General features: G+C 44.7%; 3 protein-coding genes across 3 annotated transcripts; 2 read left to right on the top strand and 1 right to left on the bottom strand.

The window, feature by feature from the left end:
• Window positions 1-2: 2 nt before the first annotated feature.
• On the top strand, window positions 3-1,141 carry LOC108163871 (barrier-to-autointegration factor-like). Its single transcript, XM_033393379.1, has 2 exons — window positions 3-380; window positions 465-1,141. Exons 1-2 carry the CDS (start codon window positions 255-257, stop codon window positions 609-611), a joined length of 273 nt encoding a protein of 90 aa, XP_033249270.1. The 5' UTR covers window positions 3-254; the 3' UTR covers window positions 612-1,141.
• Window positions 1,142-2,178: 1,037 nt separating this feature from the next.
• Window positions 2,179-3,704, bottom strand: LOC108163872. The gene is made up of 4 exons (XM_033392964.1): window positions 3,661-3,704; window positions 3,260-3,522; window positions 3,117-3,190; window positions 2,179-3,043 (listed from the first exon to the last, which is right to left on the bottom strand). Exons 1-3 carry the CDS (start codon window positions 3,702-3,704, stop codon window positions 3,126-3,128), a joined length of 372 nt encoding a protein of 123 aa, XP_033248855.1. The 3' UTR covers window positions 2,179-3,043; window positions 3,117-3,125.
• A 1,552-nt stretch (window positions 3,705-5,256) lies between these two features.
• On the top strand, window positions 5,257-6,573 carry LOC108161178 (barrier-to-autointegration factor-like). Its single transcript, XM_033393377.1, has 2 exons — window positions 5,257-6,124; window positions 6,209-6,573. Exons 1-2 carry the CDS (start codon window positions 5,999-6,001, stop codon window positions 6,371-6,373), a joined length of 291 nt encoding a protein of 96 aa, XP_033249268.1. The 5' UTR covers window positions 5,257-5,998; the 3' UTR covers window positions 6,374-6,573.
• The last annotated feature ends 11,656 nt before the right edge of the window (window positions 6,574-18,229 follow it).

Below are 18,229 nucleotides of genomic sequence, written 5' to 3'. Positions count from 1 at the left end.
AAAAACAAACTGCTTGGACTGTAAAATACAGACAATCATCCGAATAGTCTGGCGTTTTCTTTCAAATAACTCTGTCAGAAGTTATTTTTGTGAACTCGTTGAACAAGCGAGGAGAGGAGCAACCAAAAATAATATCAGCATCAAATATTTCTCGACATTATTAAATTACGGTCATTAATCCATTTCGTCGCGTTGCGAACAATTTTGGAATTTTTCATTGTAATTTGCTAAAAATACAAAGCTAACAACTGGAAATGTCGGGAATGTCGCAGAAATTTGAGAACTTTGTGGCAGAGCCCATGGGCGACAAGGCTGTCACAGAGTTGCCTGGAATTGGACCGACGCTGGGTGATCGCTTGATCGAATGTGGATTCGATAAGGTGCGTTGTGTTCGCCATGTGCGGCAATATGCAAATATTTCCAAGGTATCAGCAAACACACATATAACGATTAAATACCCCCAGGCATACCATGTGCTCGGCCAATTCTTGTTATTGGCAAAAGATGACGATTTTTTCGTTTTGTGGATGATGGAATATTTCCAAGCCAGTTTTGGGCAAGCTATCAAATGCTACGATTGCCTCTACCGATGGTGCGATTTGTTCTTGTAAGCGACTTCTCAGTCGGCTCAGACGGGTCCTTTCTGAAAAGAAAACGAAAGCAGATCGGCAGCAGACAAAAAGTAGAGCAACAGCAGACAAACAGCAGACAAACAGCAGACAAACAGAAGAGCAACAGCGGTAACAGCAGATTAACAGCAGAGTAACAGCAGACAAAGACCAGAGCCACAGCAGATCCACAGCGGTAACAGCAGATCAACAGCAGACAAACAGCAGACAAACAGAATAGCAACAGCAGATCAACAGCGGTACCAGCAGATTAACAGCAGAGTAACAGCAGAACGAGATGTACAGCAGAAAAGCAGCAACGACACGAGGAGAGCAGAGCACTGCAGTGCACTGCAGAGAACAGAGGAACAGCAGAAGAAATCGTAAAAGAAGCAGCAGCCAGACGTAATTCTCAGCAGCAGCAGCAGCAGCAGAATTCAGCCGAAATCAAGCAATCAATCAATAAAGTAATATATTACATCTTAAATAATATATAATATATCTTAGATACACATGCACAGGCTGAAAGAAAAAGACCCTTAAAACTTGTTGAGTTCTTTTGAAAACCTTTTGAACTTTTGACAGAGCTCTTCTGGCGGTTGAACACTCAGAACTCGCCCAGAAGTGTGCATCTGCCAGAGCTGCACATTCGACCCAATTAAATGTATGTATGCTTATCATAAATCTGTGCACCTCCCCACCACCAAACCACCCCACCCAAACCAGCCCCCGCGAGCAGAATTGTTCACTTAACTTCGAGCGAACTGTTCAAGTTATGCGGCTGTTTGAGGTATCAGATGCCCAAGGAGCGGCCCAACACGCTGGCCTTTCAACGTCCCTTCGGCGGCCAGATGAGTGTGAGCGGCTAGGCTCTCACGCAGATACAGGGGATACTTCAACTTTGACTCCCTGATGGATGGGGGCTGAGACACTGACACTGCACTGCTGCACCCCCAACGAACGATGCCTTGTCGTCGTCATCTCTCTATTTTAATTTGTATTTTTGTTTCACAACTGGTGCAAACATGTCGAAGCTCTCTTACTTGGAGACATTAACCAAGAACCTGCTGGACAACAAGGAGGAACTTGCCCTGCCCTCCGTCCCGGTAACCGACAGCACTCACGCTCTCATTATTCGTAGTTTGCGCGCAGCCATTTTGTGCTCGGCCCAGCTGAAGCAGCAGCCGTGCGTTTCTTCTGGGGCGAGGCCAAAATCGCTGGGCGCCAACTTCGAATGATGACAGTATGAGTGCTATCGGTCACCCGGATGCAGGGCAGGCCAAGTTCCTCGTCCTTGTCCAGTTGGTTCTTGGATAATGTCTCCAAGCACGAGAGGTCCGACATAGTGACTAGGCCAAGTCCAATCTCGAGTGTAACCTGCGCGATACAAGAACTGTAACTGTCTGAAGCAATATAGTCCACCTGTTAGAACTCCGGCGCTGATGACTTTACTGTCACCGGATGAGATGAGACCCTTTGCTCCAGATCGTCGAGAAACAGTCCATCCGCTATGATCTGCTACCCGCCTCCCATGCTACCTTCTCCAAGCGAATGCCGTGATGGTTAGCGATGGTTGGTTCCAAATTGTGCATGAAGTATGATCTTGGATCTCCTCTCACTGGTCGATGTGGCACCATAATATCGCATCGCCTGCAATCCATATGCGAGTGTGCAGTTTAATGTATCTGATAGATTTATTATCTAAAACGAAGCCCATGGATGAGCCAAATCGGAGCCGCAAAACATGGCGTTCATCGTAAGGGTGCCACTGAAGAGGCGAACGTGGAGGAAATGAAGGAAGCAGTGTAGTGCATGGAATCGTGGCCCAGCGAGAGCAGTGATCAGTCCGAGCTGATGAGCTCTAAGCCGCGGGGAAAACGACGACAGCGACCGAGGCAACTGCGTTTGCCTTTAATAATTGGGTCAGCCGCTGTCTCCGTCCTCCCGTTCACCCGTTCGGACTGATCAGTTGCCTCGCTTAGCGCTGATTCCTTGGACCCTGCATCCTGCACCTCCTCCTCGACCACCATCGCAGCGGCACACTTATGATGAACGCTGTTTTGGGGTTCCGTTGTAACCCATCCAGCGCCCGATGGATGATGGAGGAGTTCAGCTGCGAGTTCATCCTTTAGCTAAGAAGTACTCTTCAACGATCGTCTTTTTCTCAGCCAGCTCAAAGACTTGTCTGCTGGCCGGAAGTTCTGAAAGGCCGATGGCTCTAAAGGCGATCGGGGCTCTGTCCAAGCATGCTGGTGGCTCGTAAAGGGACGATTCCCAAAGACGCTAAGCAGAGCCTCGTAGGCATCGCCAAGATAATTGGTTTTTCCAGGATCACACCTCTTGAAGAAGGAGCGACGTGCGCGTGAAACGCCAGAACAACCTCCAGCACCTGCATGGCTCGCATAGGTTTATCGTAAGTCCCATCTATAACATGGCTGCAAAGATGGGATATTGCCTTGGTTTTAACTCTTTCACTGCTCACACAAAACCTCTTTCAGCATCACTCACCTGTTCAGCTCAGCTCATGTCGACGTCCAGATCCTTCGTCTCCTTCATTTGAAGAGTGTAAATCAGAGTACGACCTGGAGAGCAGAAAGCAATGTTCAGAGCAACAGCTTGAATTGCCGCTGGATAGGAAAAATATTACTTACCGTCAGCGTCACTTCCGCGCCTTCTCCGCCGTGTAGCACGAGGCCCATGAGTTGGGGGGGAGATGGAGAGGAGTTTGGGACTGGGAGCCTCCTTGGCGTTGCTAATTGTGGCTCTGAGGACGCTGTTGATCGCCGTCCTGTCCTCGCTCGCAGGCGGCGCACAAGGTCGGCCCTCGGACGCTTTGCTGCCACCGCCGGAATGGCCAAGTGCGACCAGTTGATGAAGGATCACGAGCACGTAGATTCGCGAGTGGAAGAAAGATCTATCAAGAATTGACGTGCATAAACTATTTGGCTATAAACTACTATAAACTATTCGTGTAGCACGGAAACAATCGAGTATGCCTTTGAATAAAATGTCAAAATTTGCCAACTTGTTTCTGCTAAATTCGGCCGAGTACGATACACGAGTACCAGCCTCGAAGAGGTACTTTTTCTTCTGCATTCGAAACCTTTCATCTAGGGGTACATGAATCGCGATGTTTGGAGCACAGGCCCGTACCGAATTTCTTGCAAATGTCCCCCAAAAGCCACAGAACAATCCTTCACTTGCCTTTCACTCGATGCAGGTGTAGGATCTTAACGGGCTGTGGCTTTCCGACCTCCCGACTTCCTGCTTGGACGTTTGCTTTTTGTTCTGATCGGAATAAATTTATTTTCTATTTTATGCTATTATTTTTGCATTTCACTTTTCAACTTTTTTCTTTTCACTTTTTATACCCGATACTCAAAATGAGTATTGGGGTATATTAGATTTGTGGTAAAAGTGGATGTGTGTAACGTCCAGAAGGAATCGTTTCCGACCCCATAAAGTATATATATTCTTGATCAGCATCAATAGCCGAGTCGATTGAGCCCTGTCTGTCTGTCCGTCTGTCCGTCCGTCCGTCCGTCCGTCCGTCCGTCCGTCCGTCCGTCCCCTTCAGCGCCTAGTGCTCAAAGACTATAAGAGCTAGAGCAACGATGTTTTGGATCCAGACTTCTGTGATATGTCACTGCTACAAAAATATTTCAAAACTTCGCCCGCCCACTTCCGCCCCACAAAGACGAAAATCTGTGCATCCACATTTTAAACATACGATAAAACCAAAAACGCAGAATCGGTGAGGATGACCATATCTTCTACAGTGCAAAATCTGAACCAGATCGTATAATGATTATAGCCAGAATCAAGAAAACAATTTCATTCTTTCTCGCTCTGTCTCTCTCTAACACACAGTTTCATGTCGGTTTGTCAATTGCAAAATATGAGTTCAAGATCTCAGAACCTATTAGAGCCAGAGCAACCAAATTTGTATCCACACTCCTTGATATCGACCTTGACGTTTCGTGTCCAAATTTCGCCACACCCCTTCCGCCCCCGCAAATGACGAAAATCTGGCATCACAAATCTCAGAGACTATTAAGGCTAGAGTAACAAATTTGTATCCGCACTTCTGTTAGATCTCACTATAAATCGTATATCTCAGAATTTCGCCCACCCCTTCCGCCCCACAAAAGACGAAAATCTGTCGCATCCACAATATTGCACATTCGAGAAAACTAAAAACGCAGAATCATAGATAATGACCATATCTATCAGATTGCTGAATCTGGATCAGATCGGATCATTTTTGTAGCCAAAAGCAAGAAATCAATTTTCAGTGGCTACGCAGCGCCCGACGTCACGCTCAGACTGATTTTCTGTCTCTCTCGCACGCACTCTTTGTCGTGTGGTTCAATATTAGCGGCGTCTGCCGGAGGAGAGCCATACTGACTTAGTATCGGGTATAACCGTAGAGTTGCGGTCTCCGCAGCAACTCACAACGTTCCCCCTCGTTAAATTTTGTTTTGTTTTAGATCTAATCCCGACGACTGAATTGATTCGAATGACTTAAATATTTATTTCCCGTTGGCTAATGCTAGACCTTTTACTGAGACAAGTTTGACGTAAAACACTGTGCTGTGTGATCGATTCTAGGAACCTTGTAGTCGAGTCTGTTGGTAAGTGATTCATTTTCATCACGTGTGCAGGTTTTTATTTCTCAAATGCCAGGTATTCGAAGCGTTTAGGGATACGTGGGCATGGACTGTGTGGGTGGGTTCTGTTCTCAATATCTCCACCTCTATTCAAAGGATTTTCAAAAGACCGATGTCCATCGATTGTTCTTTTTACTGTTTCTCACCGCCGCGCCGAGCAGAGCCAAATATTGAGACACCAACTGGCGTGGCCACAATCAAGTGCCACAATCGATGTTGATGCCACCAGCTACAGAGGCAAGTCTTGTAGCGGATATTGAGACACCCACTGAAAAGTGGCTTCCAGTCCGAATGCATTGAAGAGCAGTCCTTGGGTCCTTACCTGAACAAGTGCTGATTCCTCCCGTTCTTGGTGTTGTGTATTCTTGTGTGCTTTTCATTTCGAGAGGTTAGGGCCGACTTCCGTTCTGACAGAACACTAAATCTCCATCCGACTACTTTATAGCTGCCATCGGAACGATATGTCAAAAACAAACTGCTTGGACTGTAAAATACAGACAATCATCCGAATAGTCTGGCGTTTTCTTTCAAATAACTCTGTCAGAAGTTATTTTTGTGAACTCGTTGAACAAGCGAGGAGAGGAGCAACCAAAAATAATATCAGCATCAAATGTTTCTCGACATTATTAAATTACGGTCATTAATCCATTTCGTCGCGTTGCGAACAATTTTGGAATTTTTCATTGTAATTTGCTAAAAATACAAAGCTAACAACTGGAAATGTCGGGAATATCGCAGACATTTGAGAACTTTGTGGCAGAGCCCATGGGCGACAAGGCTGTCACAGAGTTGCCTGGAATTGGACCGACGCTGGGTGATCGCTTGATCGAATGTGGATTCGAAAAGGTGCGTTGTGTTCGCCATGTGCGGCAATATGCAAATATTTCCAAGGTATCAGCAAACACACATATAACGATTAAATACCCCCAGGCATACCAGGTGCTCGGCATATTCTTGCTTTTTGCAAAAGATGACGATATGTTCGTTATGTGGCTGATGGAAAGTTTCCAAGCCAGTTTTGGGCAAGCTATCGACTGCTACGATTGCCTCTACCGATGGTGCGATTTGTTCTTGTCGGCTCAGACTGCTTTCTGAAAAGAAAACGAAAGCAGATCGGCAGCAGACAAAAAGTAGAGCAACAGCAGAAAAACAGCAGACGAACAGCAGACGAACAGCAGACAAACAGCAGACAAACAGCAGACAAACAGAAGAGCAACAGCGGTAACAGCAGATTAACAGCAGAGTAACAGCAGACAAAGACCAGAGCCACAGCAGATCAACAGCGGTAACAGCAGGTTAACAGCAGAGTAACAGCAGAGTAACAGCAGAGTAACAGCAGAACGAGATGTACAGCAGAAAAGCAGCAACGACACGAGGAGAGCAGAGCACTGCAGTGCACTGCAGAGAACAGAGGAACAGAAGAAATCGTAAAAGAAGCAGCAGCCAGACGTAATTCTCAGCAGCAGCAGCAGCAGCAGAATTCAGCCGAAATCAAGCAATCAATCAATAAAGTAATATATTACATCTTAAATAATATATAATATATCTTAGATACACATGCACAGGCTGAAAGAAAAAGACCCTTAAAACTTGTTGAGTTCTTTTGAAAACCTTTTGAACTTTTGACAGAGCTCTTCTGGCGGTTGAACACTCAGAACTCGCCCAGAAGTGTGCATCTGCCAGAGCTGCACATTCGACCCAATTAAATGTATATATGCTTATCATAAATCTGTGCACCTCCCCACCACCAAACCACCAAACCACCCCACCCAAACCAGCCCCCGCGAGCAGAATTGTTCACTTAACTTCGAGCGAACTGTTCAAGTTATGCGGCTGCTTGAGGGCAGACTGGCACTGGCAATTAACATTTTATATCAGGTCGGTTGGATCCTGACATACAGTAGTAGTACACACTCGAGCATAAAGTTATGTTATTCACGCTCTGGCAGCTCTTGCAATTGATGGAAAGAAACGCATCACAGCAGCCCCGAAGGGTGTTGGTGGCCCGCTGCAAGGCCAAATGGAATATTTTCATTTGAAAGAGGAATTATTTTTTTTTACTTTCCTTAAATATTAAATTGGTAGTCGCCCCCCGGGAATATTAATAAAATTTATTTGATATTTACAATATTAATGAGTTGTCGAGAGCAGAAAAGTGCACTGAAAATACTCGTATTACTTGTTTGTGATGCGAAAGCTGGGGACGAAGCCTGTGATACCCTCTAAAAAACTTACAAATCCATTGCTAAAGGACCTGGGATTCCCCAATAAATAGATATCCGAAAAGGAATGCAATTTCAAGGATGTGACCATCGTAGACAGCCCTATCGTCGAGGCACCAACAAGTGGAAAATGACTTTCCACTTTCCACTCTTCACTTTTCAATTCAATGCCCTCCCCCCCCCCCCCCCCCCAGGTGCCCCCTCCTTGGCATACTAATACGCACAAATCAAACTCAATGCGCTTGTCCAATAAATATTGGACACACACACAGGGACTCTCAGTCACAGTTACACACATGGAAAAGCGGAAGCTAAATGCTATAAAAGCGATTCCCTGCACTTCGTTTTTGCCCCCTGCTTCCCCCTGCTGGCCGCCCTTCTGTCTGTTTGCGCTACGTTTTCAGTTGAAAGGCAAAATTAACAATATGCAAAATTCATGTTAAAATATCGGAAAAATATATATTTCTTTCCTGCGCGCAAGCAAGCAATCCCTTTTTCCTTTCATTCTCATGGTGGCCCCAACCCCCAACCTCAGCCGTAGCCTCTTTTTTTCGTGCATCCTTTGCGCTCTTTTCGTTTGGGTTGGCAGCACGAATAAAAAACGAAATAAGCAGGAAGAGCAAGTATGGCCAACGGGCAATGAACGATGTTTGTATGCCCTTCGACAATTATTACTATTACACGTATTTTGGTTGGAGGAATGCGACCCAAATGCTGGACAAATATAAGTATCCAAACCCAGGCGGTCCTGGCCTTTCTGTCAGAGTTTTTGGCATTGCAAATCATCGTAAGACCAGACTCTTTTTGAGGGAATTATGTGTCTTGGAAGTGTCTTACGCCTTTGACTGGAACCGTCAAAAAATAAGATAATATTGTGGCACTCAACTGCTCCTAAGTGGAAGATCTATTACTTCTGGTATACTGATAATAAGATACAATATTTGGATTTTTTGTATAGGATATTATGCAGGAGATCCCTTTTTTATAGGATACTAAGCAGGAGATCCCTTTTTTTGTAGGATACTATGCAGGAGATCCTTTTTGTAGAGGATACTATGCAGGAGATCATCTTTGTAGAGGATACTAAGCAGGAGATCCCTTTTGTATGGGCTAATAAGCAGGAGATCCCTTTTGTATAGGATACCATGCAGGAGATCCCCGTAGTTTACGGATTTCAGTGTGTCTGAGCACCATCCATAGATAGTTACACTCCCCAGGATCCTTTTCTTCTAACATAGAACATGTTCTTCCGCCTTTACCGAAAGCTATTCTCTCAAGCTCCCAGATTGGGCTACCTTTCGCTATGGTTTGGCAGGCACGAGACTCTCTCATGGAGCCGATGTTGGGGGCCTTTATTCCGCACAAAATATGTACATATAAAACACAAATAATTGCCTTGATTAATCATTCAGTGGCATGTTTCATATACAAATAATGTTACCCTCTTGAAGCGTGTATCAAAGGGTTGGTGGGGCGTTCCCTGTGGGTGGAGCGGGTTCGTTCGAGCGGCTTTCATATGCTCCATGCCAAGCAATAAAAATGTTACTGGTTGTTGGTGCTACTGCTGCTGCTCCAGGAGTACCGTTGAATGAATGAATGGAAGCGTCGACCCATCGCCGAGTCGACTACACGAGATGCGGAATCGAATCGAATCGAATCTCGAAATTCTTTTGCTACCCGGCAAAGTGAACGTGTGTGTGTGTGTGTGTGTGTGTGTGTGTGGTTGTGTGTGTGGGTGATGGAGGTTTGAGTGTGTGCATATAAAAATACAGTTATCTGTTCTATTTGCGCATTTATAAATATTTGTTTGCATCAGTTCTCGGCATGAACATTAAGCCAAAAGCTCCAAGGCCCAGAGACAGAGCCAGAGCCCGACCCCGAACCAGATTCAGACCCACAGATCCAGTTCCCCAAGACAGACCGTCTCCCAGTCTGCTTTGATGGTCTGGGAGTAGTATGTGTGTCTGCGAGAGTTATTGAATTGAGCTTTAGTCGTGAGCGGGTTGCCGACCTTTTGCCCCCCCCCCCCCCCATATCCAACCCAAGCCCAATCCCAGCCCTGGGGATACTGACACCCCCGAAAAGAAACGAAAATCTCTACTCAACCTTTTCCCCCACTTCGGCTTTTGTTGCTCTTTTGTTCGGGCCCTGTTCCAGCGGTCTTTATTTGAATTGTTTGGGCATAAGTATGTCAAATTTCAAACCATTTACTGGACTCGGCCAGTGCATAAAGCAGGGGGGGCGGAGGGGGGGAGACACACACAAAAAAGCAAGTGTGTTGCCATTTGATGATTTTAAAGCGTCTTTGGGGGGTTTTTCGGCCGGGCCCAAGGTCAGGGCCCCTCCAGTGTTTGCCAGTCGAAAATTTAATAAATATTATATACTCGTATATGAAGGGATTATGTTACGGGAAGATATGGCTATCAAACGGGTACTTTTAAATATTCAAAGGATTGCCTCGGGGCGCGTTGGGTCGCATACGAGTTCAGCCTTACACACATGTACTCATGTGTACTTATTACTAAGTTGATTGCAATTTTAATTTAATTTTTTATAAATGAATGATGATCCTGGTCTTAATTGGGGCAACATAAAAAAATAAATGTGGATTGCTTATCAATCTGTTAACTGATTGAAATCATAACTGACTTTATTTTATAGCAGCTTTAATGCGGTACTTTATTATTTATAATGGAGTCTTTAAGGTTTGCTACTTAATGAATGCAATTTGTGTATATTTTTTAAAATTCGATTGCGACTAACGAAATGCGACTAATTTTAGGAATAAGCACTTTCTTCAATATAAGTTATGTAGGTAGTAGGTAGGATCTAGACGTAGTTATACAACGAAGACCACGGGCTTGTAGAATAACTCTGAGTAGTCGTCGCAATAAGCAATGCAGGTGGTGCCTATAAATGCATATGCATATTTCGTATATTTCTGTGATTCGTGGGAATATAACAAGCATTATGTGAGCTCTCGCTTACAAGCTAAGGCCGGCCGGGAGCCGTGTGGATCGCGATAACAGAACGAGCCCTCTCTCTGTTAACTGGGAGCGAAAACGGGCTGTTAACAGAGCAATCCCCCTCTCAGTGCGCTGTTAAAGAGCGCTGTGCCTGTCTGTTAACTGAGTGCAATAACATGCTGTTAACCTGGATTGCTAACAGCGCGGTTGCCCTGTTACACCTCTGTTATTCCCCTGAATGGTTATGTGGTTTTAGTGGAATAAGAACTCATAAAATTAATAATACCTTTCGCTATTCAAAAACTGAATGATTTCTGATAAATCTGCTTCTTTCAATCTTTATAAGCCATATATACACCCAGAGACAATCCCAGAACATCGAATACAAGTAACTCTGACGAGATATATTTATATACCATTTAAATATATTTACTAACAAATTAATATACACTTGATATGTATTTTGAAGTGTTTTATATTTAGATTATTATTACTTTTATTTACTTTCAGTCCGTGTGTATATAAACGGCAATTATTTAGTGTAAATATAGATGTGTTTATTTTTCTATTATACCACACATGACTCTTAAAATACCTGCGCATTTTAATCCTAATCAATATACAAAAATACTGATTAAAAATACACAGATAATATATAATTTTAATAGATTTCTTTTGGTTATAGCCACTGCTGATCTCTCGACAAAATGGCAGGCAGATTCTGAAACTTCATGTCTTTTACAACAAAACTTTAACCAGGAAAAAATACCTATACATGAATATATGCGTTATTAATAAAAATATCAAAACCAATGAAAAACTCTGGCCAAAACCTGAGCTTCGAACCTTGAGTGCTATATCCCTGAAACGCACTGTCGCTCTCTGGGGCACAAACATAGTTTTTCCTTGCGCGCTTATTGGAAAAAATCAAATTAGTTGACTCTGACTCGGCATATACATACAAAAAAAAGTTCCAAAGTTGAGAAACTATCTCTGGCACACACTCTGGCTAGTCCCCAGCATCCCCCCCTCCCTGTCAAGGTCATATGCCGGCAATGGAAAAGTAAAATAAAAATAAAATGTTAAAAAAAAAGAGAGCAAAAAAACCGTACCGAAAATTTCATTTTCAAATTGCACCCCAGTGACACATTTAGCCCGAACTCCTAACCTAACCTTGCAACCCCCCCACCGCCCTGCATCCCTGTTCAAACATTATCCAGAGAGGGGGAGGGGGGGGGGGGGGGCTCTCCCAAGACAATCGGAAAACTTTCAGTCGAATTTCCCCGCTTCTCGTTCCATTTCCAGGGAGTTTTTCATTGTTTTTCTTACGACTCATTTCACGTTTTAATTTCTAGGCGCTTCGGCTGCGACTTTCTGCGTCATTTGACACCGACGACTCGAGCATGCTCTATGAGTGGGTGGAAGGGGGGGGTTGGACCTAGTATGCATTCGAGAGAGATTTCAAATATTTGCCTTGTCGGCACTCGCACTAAAAATCGGCAAATTGCTTGGCTCACTAAGAGTTCAATTACGGAGAAGCTCCATAGCCGGATGGGCGCAAGAATGGGCGTGATGATGGCCCAGATGATGATGATGGCCCACATTGATAGCAGCTGCGATTGATGAGACCACCCCCCTCCCCCTTGCCCCTCCTCTGGGGGGGGGGCGCGTAGTACTATATAGGTCTAGGGCTTGGGTCCAGCAATTGGTTTAAATTTTATTTATGAGCTGCCATCAAATCAGCATAAGTAGGTTAAACGCAAATGTCAATCGTAAATTCGCTGACTTTGGAGCGGTGGGGCGGTGGGGCAGGACCTGGGCACCGTTCTGCAAAGCGACCAAATAAATTAAATTGTCGCCTTGTCTCTCTCTCCGCAGCTGAGCTGAAATGCTAACCAAAGTACGTGCCACCATCGATGTGCAGCCGGATGCGGCCATCAGCTCCATCAAAGCCAGAGCTGACACCCCCCAACCCTCCACTTCCCACTTTCCACTGTACCTCTCCTGGCAAAAAATAAAGCGTACCGCCATATTTCATAAAGTCGTTGGAGTGCTGTTGGTGGTTGGGGTTGGGGGGAGGGGGTAGCAGCTTTATAGAATTAGCTAATGCTGACATAGATACCCAAGAATGGAACCTAATCCCAGGGCATCGTTTGTTTAGCCCCAAACAGGGACCACCAAGACCAATTGTAGCCAAGGAAGGAGAAGGTGGGAGTGGGGATAAATGGTCAGCAGGGAGACCAGACCAGGACCCGCTAATTGGCAGCTAAATTTATATTTTTCCACCCCCATAATTGCCTTTGATGGGATTTCGTAAAAGAATCTAGAATTCTAGAATCAGGAAGAACATATATCCACCTTTTCTACCCCTAAAGAGTCTCCCCATTTAAGACTTCATTTTCGTCTCCACGCGAAATCCTCCTCAAAAAGTAAAGCATTTCATGCATGAGAAATCCTTTCTTAGCCCCCTCATAGAACACCCTTTGGCGTCCTCCAGAAACAAAGGCAAATATATCAGATGTGCTAAACATTTTCCACAATATTATGCGGATTAAGCTGGAAGCCCTTTCAGTAAGGTCTGGGCTGTGGGAAATCTCTCCTTGGGAATCTCTATGGTAACCATGAATGCACACTCGCATGGGCAGGGCACCGGGGACAGGGGACAGGGGACATGTTCATCTAAATCTTTCAGTTAAAACTCAAGCATTTCTCACTAATGATGAGGGTGCCTCCTCATGCCCATCACCATCGCCAGCCTCATCCACATCATCATCAGCTACACCCTCGGTTACACTGTCTCCACACTTGTCCTTAGCCTGGTTAAACCTGTTAACGTTAACTTTTGCCATATACCTCCCCCCCGTACCCCCTCCCGCTCCACCCCATTTCTCACTGTGACTGGGGACAAATTGATGGAGCCTCCTCTGTAGCTCCCGAAGCCAGCAGCTCAGTCGTGCGCACTTGACCACACATTGGCGCATTGTCACGCGCCAGCCTCCACTCTCTAACCGGTCTCCCTCCCCGCCCTGGCACCCTCTCTATCATATGAGTGACCCACCAGCATATTCATCAATAGAGTAGCAAATGCTTCCACTTCCCTAGCTCCTTCTGTTCTACTTCTCTTTTGGGTTAACAAAAAATCTGTTAAAATAAATCACAACAATTTGTACATTTTCGCCTCGTTGGAGATGAGTCTTGAGACGGCGATGAGGGGCTCTGAAGGCGACACATGGCAGCCAGCAGGATTCGTGAGGCCTGTGGGTAGGACAATGTCTACGCTTGGCTTGATTTTTTGGGCGATTAAGTTGTCATTTGGCTGCGGGTAGGTGTGGTCTGTCCCAGGCAGGGGTGGTGTCCAGAGGGGGGAATCCTCAAGCGCCTAAGAGCAATAGATGAAAGCCTATGCCATTTGTATGACTTGTATACTCCATAGCCACGATCCCTCTTCAAACTACGCTTCTGGACCTTCATAGACGTGACCTCAGTTATCAGTCTCTGGGCACCCGGCCTAGGCCTGTACCTGCGCCTGGACGTGGGCGTGAGCTTTGTCCTGCTCAACTTATGACAACTTTGATTGCAGTCAATTTATTAGCAGCTGGTGCCCAGGCCACCACAAAGAGAAATCTGTTTGCCAAAGGTGAGCGAGCCAAAGGATTCGGGGGAGGGGACTCCTCCCTTCGGAGTGTGATGTACAAATGCCTGTCATAATTGCTTAATCCCATTTTTTAATTAGCCGCCACCTGTGGCCACCACAAGCAAAAAAGCAAACAAACCAAAAAACGAGGACACAAAAAAAAATGCTGCCAATGTTTGCCAGGATATGCTTAAAACCCTATTACCATGGTAATCCTTTTGACAAATGAATTTTAACATGCGCGCACACACACGGGGACGCACACGCACACACACACACGCACCTAGACAGTCAGCTGTCAGAGGGAATAGAAAGAGACATAGACAGGGACAGAGACAAAGACAGCAGGAGGTGGAGGAGGAGAGACAGCGAAAGCGACAGCCGCATAGAAGGCGGCGCGAAAAAGTATGCTATAAAATCCGTATGTTCACTGTCACCTCTGCCAGAGAATCTCTGCGCGCGTGTCTGTGTGTGTGTGTGTGTGTGTGCTGTCGTTTTCCATTCAAAGACACACACACACACACACATATGTCTTGCATCATAGACAGGACATGAAAACCAAATGAAAACCATTTTTGGGGACTTTCCCAACGGCAGTGATTCGGTTTTTGGATAATTTGCGGTTGTTCGTTTGGCTGGATTTTTGCCCAGCACTCACCTGACAAACTGAAAATGATTCTGATGCGAGTGCGAAGTTCTTCTGGTCCTTCCGCCGGAGTTTAATACACTTGTGCCTTCGGCGTTAATCTGCGGGAGTGGGAACTGGTGTTCCTGATGCCTAATTATCATTAGAAAGAGATTATATGAAAGTTTGTTGCACAAACCGGTGTGTATTTAGCAGTCTATTAGAGATTTCATGGATAATGAAAGATGGATAGGTATAACAATATCGTAAAACGGGAAACTATAATCACTATCAAGTGGAATTTAATGCATGGATGAAGTGAGGATAGAGGAGACTTCATTACAAAGCGTGTAATTATACCCGTTACCCGAATACCCGTTTTGGGTTGATTTGGATGTGTTTAAGAACCGGAAGGTAGCGTTTCCATCAATATATACCATATATTGTGTTGTTCTAATGAATCATACGATGAAAGTAGAGTCGCGGCCCTTGCCGCTTGGTTGAAGAAGGAGTAATCCAACGATATTCACTTTAAATTTCAGTATATAGTATATTTTCACGGCTTTTCTGGTCGGGTCAGGGAGCGGTAAGAATGCGCTATAAGAGAGCGGTAAAAGCACGCTGTCAGAGAGCGATAACAGTGTAACAGTGTCAGAGATCGGTAACAGTGCGTTGTCAGAGATCGGTAACAGTGCGCTGTCAGAGATCGGTAACAAAGTGCTGCCATGGAGCGGAAGCAGTGCGCTATCAGGGATCATTAACAGTGCGCTGTAAGCGGAAGCAGTCACTGGCTCACTGTTAACCCTGGCTGTTAACAGAGCCGTTACTCGTGGCGTTAACAGCAGAAGAAGCTTCCTTCCTACATCTTTTCGCTTCATCAGAGCACAGAATATGCAAGCATCGTTTGTGAAATTAATTTCTGCACAGAAACTAGAACATTTTTTATTTATTTTAGAACGTGAGCTGTTTATATTTTGCAAAAGTTTTCGAATGTTCCACAATTGTAACTCGGAATTAATGTACCTGAAACAGTTGCGAATTAAATTCCCATTTAAATTAAATTTCAACTTTTGTTCAAATGAAAAAAGTTGAGAAAATTCCCCAACTAGCTTTCAACCTTGTCGAGCACGCACTTTCACTCGCCCAACTCTCACTTTTCCTCTCCTTTTCTCTCACCGCAAGTCACACTTTTCAGTTGCGAAAAAATAAATAAAAATGTGAAAACATTTATATTTTCCTTTTTGATTCCACATTTTGTGGCAACGCAACGGAACGCGCCGCATGACATCGCCTCCTTTGATGCGTGCGTAGCGATCCGCTGAAGGACCTCCCTGCAGCAGGAGCAGCCTCATCGATGGGAAACATTCGGGAAAAGATTTGTGCTCTTTAGTTGCGTGCCACGCACAATCCCAGAGCCACCATAGAGGAGGCCGCCCGAAAATTGTTGTTTTTCTATGGTGCCGCCGCCCAAGGGCATCTCCCGGAGCCCTCTCCTTGATCTGCCCTCGCCTGGAGACACGAGCTGGAGCTTCTTTCTTGGGGAACCTCCCATTGCTTCGTCCTGGAACCACCTCCTGCGAGAGCTTCTGCTGCACAACGGGTGGCCAATTTTTGTTTGGGTAGCAGCTATACATCAGGAATCCTTCAGTCACTTTCGTTTCCCGGTTGATGCGCGGGCAATAAAATATTCATTTTGGTTTTTTTTTGAATGCAACTTTCAAAGGAGTTCAAGCCGGGCCGGGTCCTGGGCCTGGGCCACGCCTACCCCATTCACGGTCCGGGGGCAAGGGCTGTGACACTCGACAGAAGCCAAACAGCCCCCAAACAGCCAGCACCCCTCATAAAAAATGTAATTTCCAAACAGAAGAACCCACCAAAAAAAATAAGAAAAACATTTGAAAATTTCAAATTGAATTTGCCGCACGCTTGAAGTTTTGTCCCCGCCCCGCCTCGGATGAATGTATGCAAAAGGCGCTGCGTTGCCAAGATTACCCAGAGAAAGACCAGGAGGCACACACACACGCAGCCACACACAGACTATGAGGGTGGACTGGATGGGACGACGCTTGGGCTTTGAAACATGGCCAAAAAGTGTAAGTGACATGAAAGCGGGCACACAAAGCGCATAAAAACCTTTAATAACTTTACGCTTTTTGTTTTCAAGTGCACTTTCGGGCCACGCCCAGCAGCCGCACACACGCCCCCCCTCACCAAAAAAAACGAGAGCAACAACAAAGGCCTTGAAGGCCTTGCAACTTCCACTTTGAAGTTCCTTTCAGGCACAACTAAAGCTTAGAGAAGGTTAGATTTTTTTTTTCTTTGACAAAGCCATGGATGCTCTTCCAAATCGAGATCGTGCTAATGCCACCATGGAATCAACAAACTGGGGAAAGGCATAATCAAGGATATATGTATGTATTTTGTACAAAATTCGTCTTCTCTTAGGAGTGTAACAAGGACTCTTCTTCGAAAACATTTGTGTGCGCCTTGAAGTTTAGAGGACTTTTATTTTTGAACAAAAACATTGTCGGGCCTACTCCTCAGACCATTCAATGTGTAATTTATGACCTGTTTATTGTCAATAAATGCAGCCTCCGAGCAACCATTTTGTGTCTGTGGCCAAATAAAGACAAATGGAATGCTCATTTCCAGGGGGTGGTGCCCGGCAAATATCGGAAATAAATATATATTGTACGCACTCCACACCCTATTGCGAGTATGTGTGTCACTGGATGGGTAATAATGCTTGGACACTGCTTTTTGGGTGGTTTATAAACATTATTTATGGCTCGGTCCCGGCCACACATTAGTCAATGGAAATATGAGAGAAAATCTTTAAACTGTCAAAGGCTTTGGCTCTCGCAGTCGATTGGCAGGATTGCTGAGATGACAACAAGACTATTTTCTGTAATATTATTAATCCTTTGACTGTCTGGTTTCATTAAGTTTTTGAGCTCAAACAAATCCCGCAGCTGGGCCGTAGGCTGTTGTCGGATTTTCACTTATATAATTTCAATTTATAATTGGCAGTGCCCTTTGATACCCGAATAAACGTGGGTGGATTGCTAAAGTGATTAAGGTTTACAAAATGCACTTTTCTAATATTAGATTAAATGAGTTTGTTGTTTGATTCACAAAACTAAACAAATTTCAACAAAGACATGTAATAAAGTTATCATATTTGTCTAGGTATGAAAGGCAGGGCAAGATAGGACAAGATAGGATAGAGGTAAACACTGCTTCGCACCGTATTAGAGGCCTTGCTTTAAAACAGAACCCACAATATTATTATTTGTTTAATTCTATCTTAAAAATCCACACTTGCCTAGTTATCAAAAACAGGACAAGATAGGACTAGATAGGATATAGTTGTCAGAGCCTCGTGTCAGAGCCTCTGCTCTCCAAAAGACGTCGAAATATTATTTTTATTTAATATATAACCTGTTTGAATATTCCCATTAATTTATTCCCATTTTATTATTTATTATATCCCCATTTGGACAG

Source organism: Drosophila miranda, chromosome 4, assembly GCF_003369915.1.
Source record: "Drosophila miranda strain MSH22 chromosome 4, D.miranda_PacBio2.1, whole genome shotgun sequence".
In the NCBI taxonomy this organism is placed as follows: domain Eukaryota; kingdom Metazoa; phylum Arthropoda; class Insecta; order Diptera; family Drosophilidae; genus Drosophila; species Drosophila miranda.
This window is presented reverse-complemented; position numbering and strand designations above follow the sequence as displayed.

Excerpts from the sequence above, each read along its gene's own strand:
- LOC108161178 (XM_033393377.1), top strand. The coding sequence starts at position 5,999 with ATGTCGGGAATATCGCAGACATTTGAGAACTTTGTGGCAGAGCCCATG. Across the intron at positions 6,125-6,208 it reads TCGAATGTGGATTCGAAAAG|GCATACCAGGTGCTCGGCAT; the intron begins GTGCGTTGTGTT and ends AAATACCCCCAG.
- LOC108163871 (XM_033393379.1), top strand. The coding sequence starts at position 255 with ATGTCGGGAATGTCGCAGAAATTTGAGAACTTTGTGGCAGAGCCCATG. Across the intron at positions 381-464 it reads TCGAATGTGGATTCGATAAG|GCATACCATGTGCTCGGCCA; the intron begins GTGCGTTGTGTT and ends AAATACCCCCAG.
- LOC108163872 (XM_033392964.1), bottom strand. The coding sequence starts at position 3,704 with ATGCAGAAGAAAAAGTACCTCTTCGAGGCTGGTACTCGTGTATC. Across the intron at positions 3,523-3,660 it reads GAGGCTGGTACTCGTGTATC|ATCTTTCTTCCACTCGCGAA; the intron begins GTACTCGGCCGA and ends AATTCTTGATAG. Across the intron at positions 3,191-3,259 it reads GCGCGGAAGTGACGCTGACG|GTCGTACTCTGATTTACACT; the intron begins GTAAGTAATATT and ends TCTGCTCTCCAG.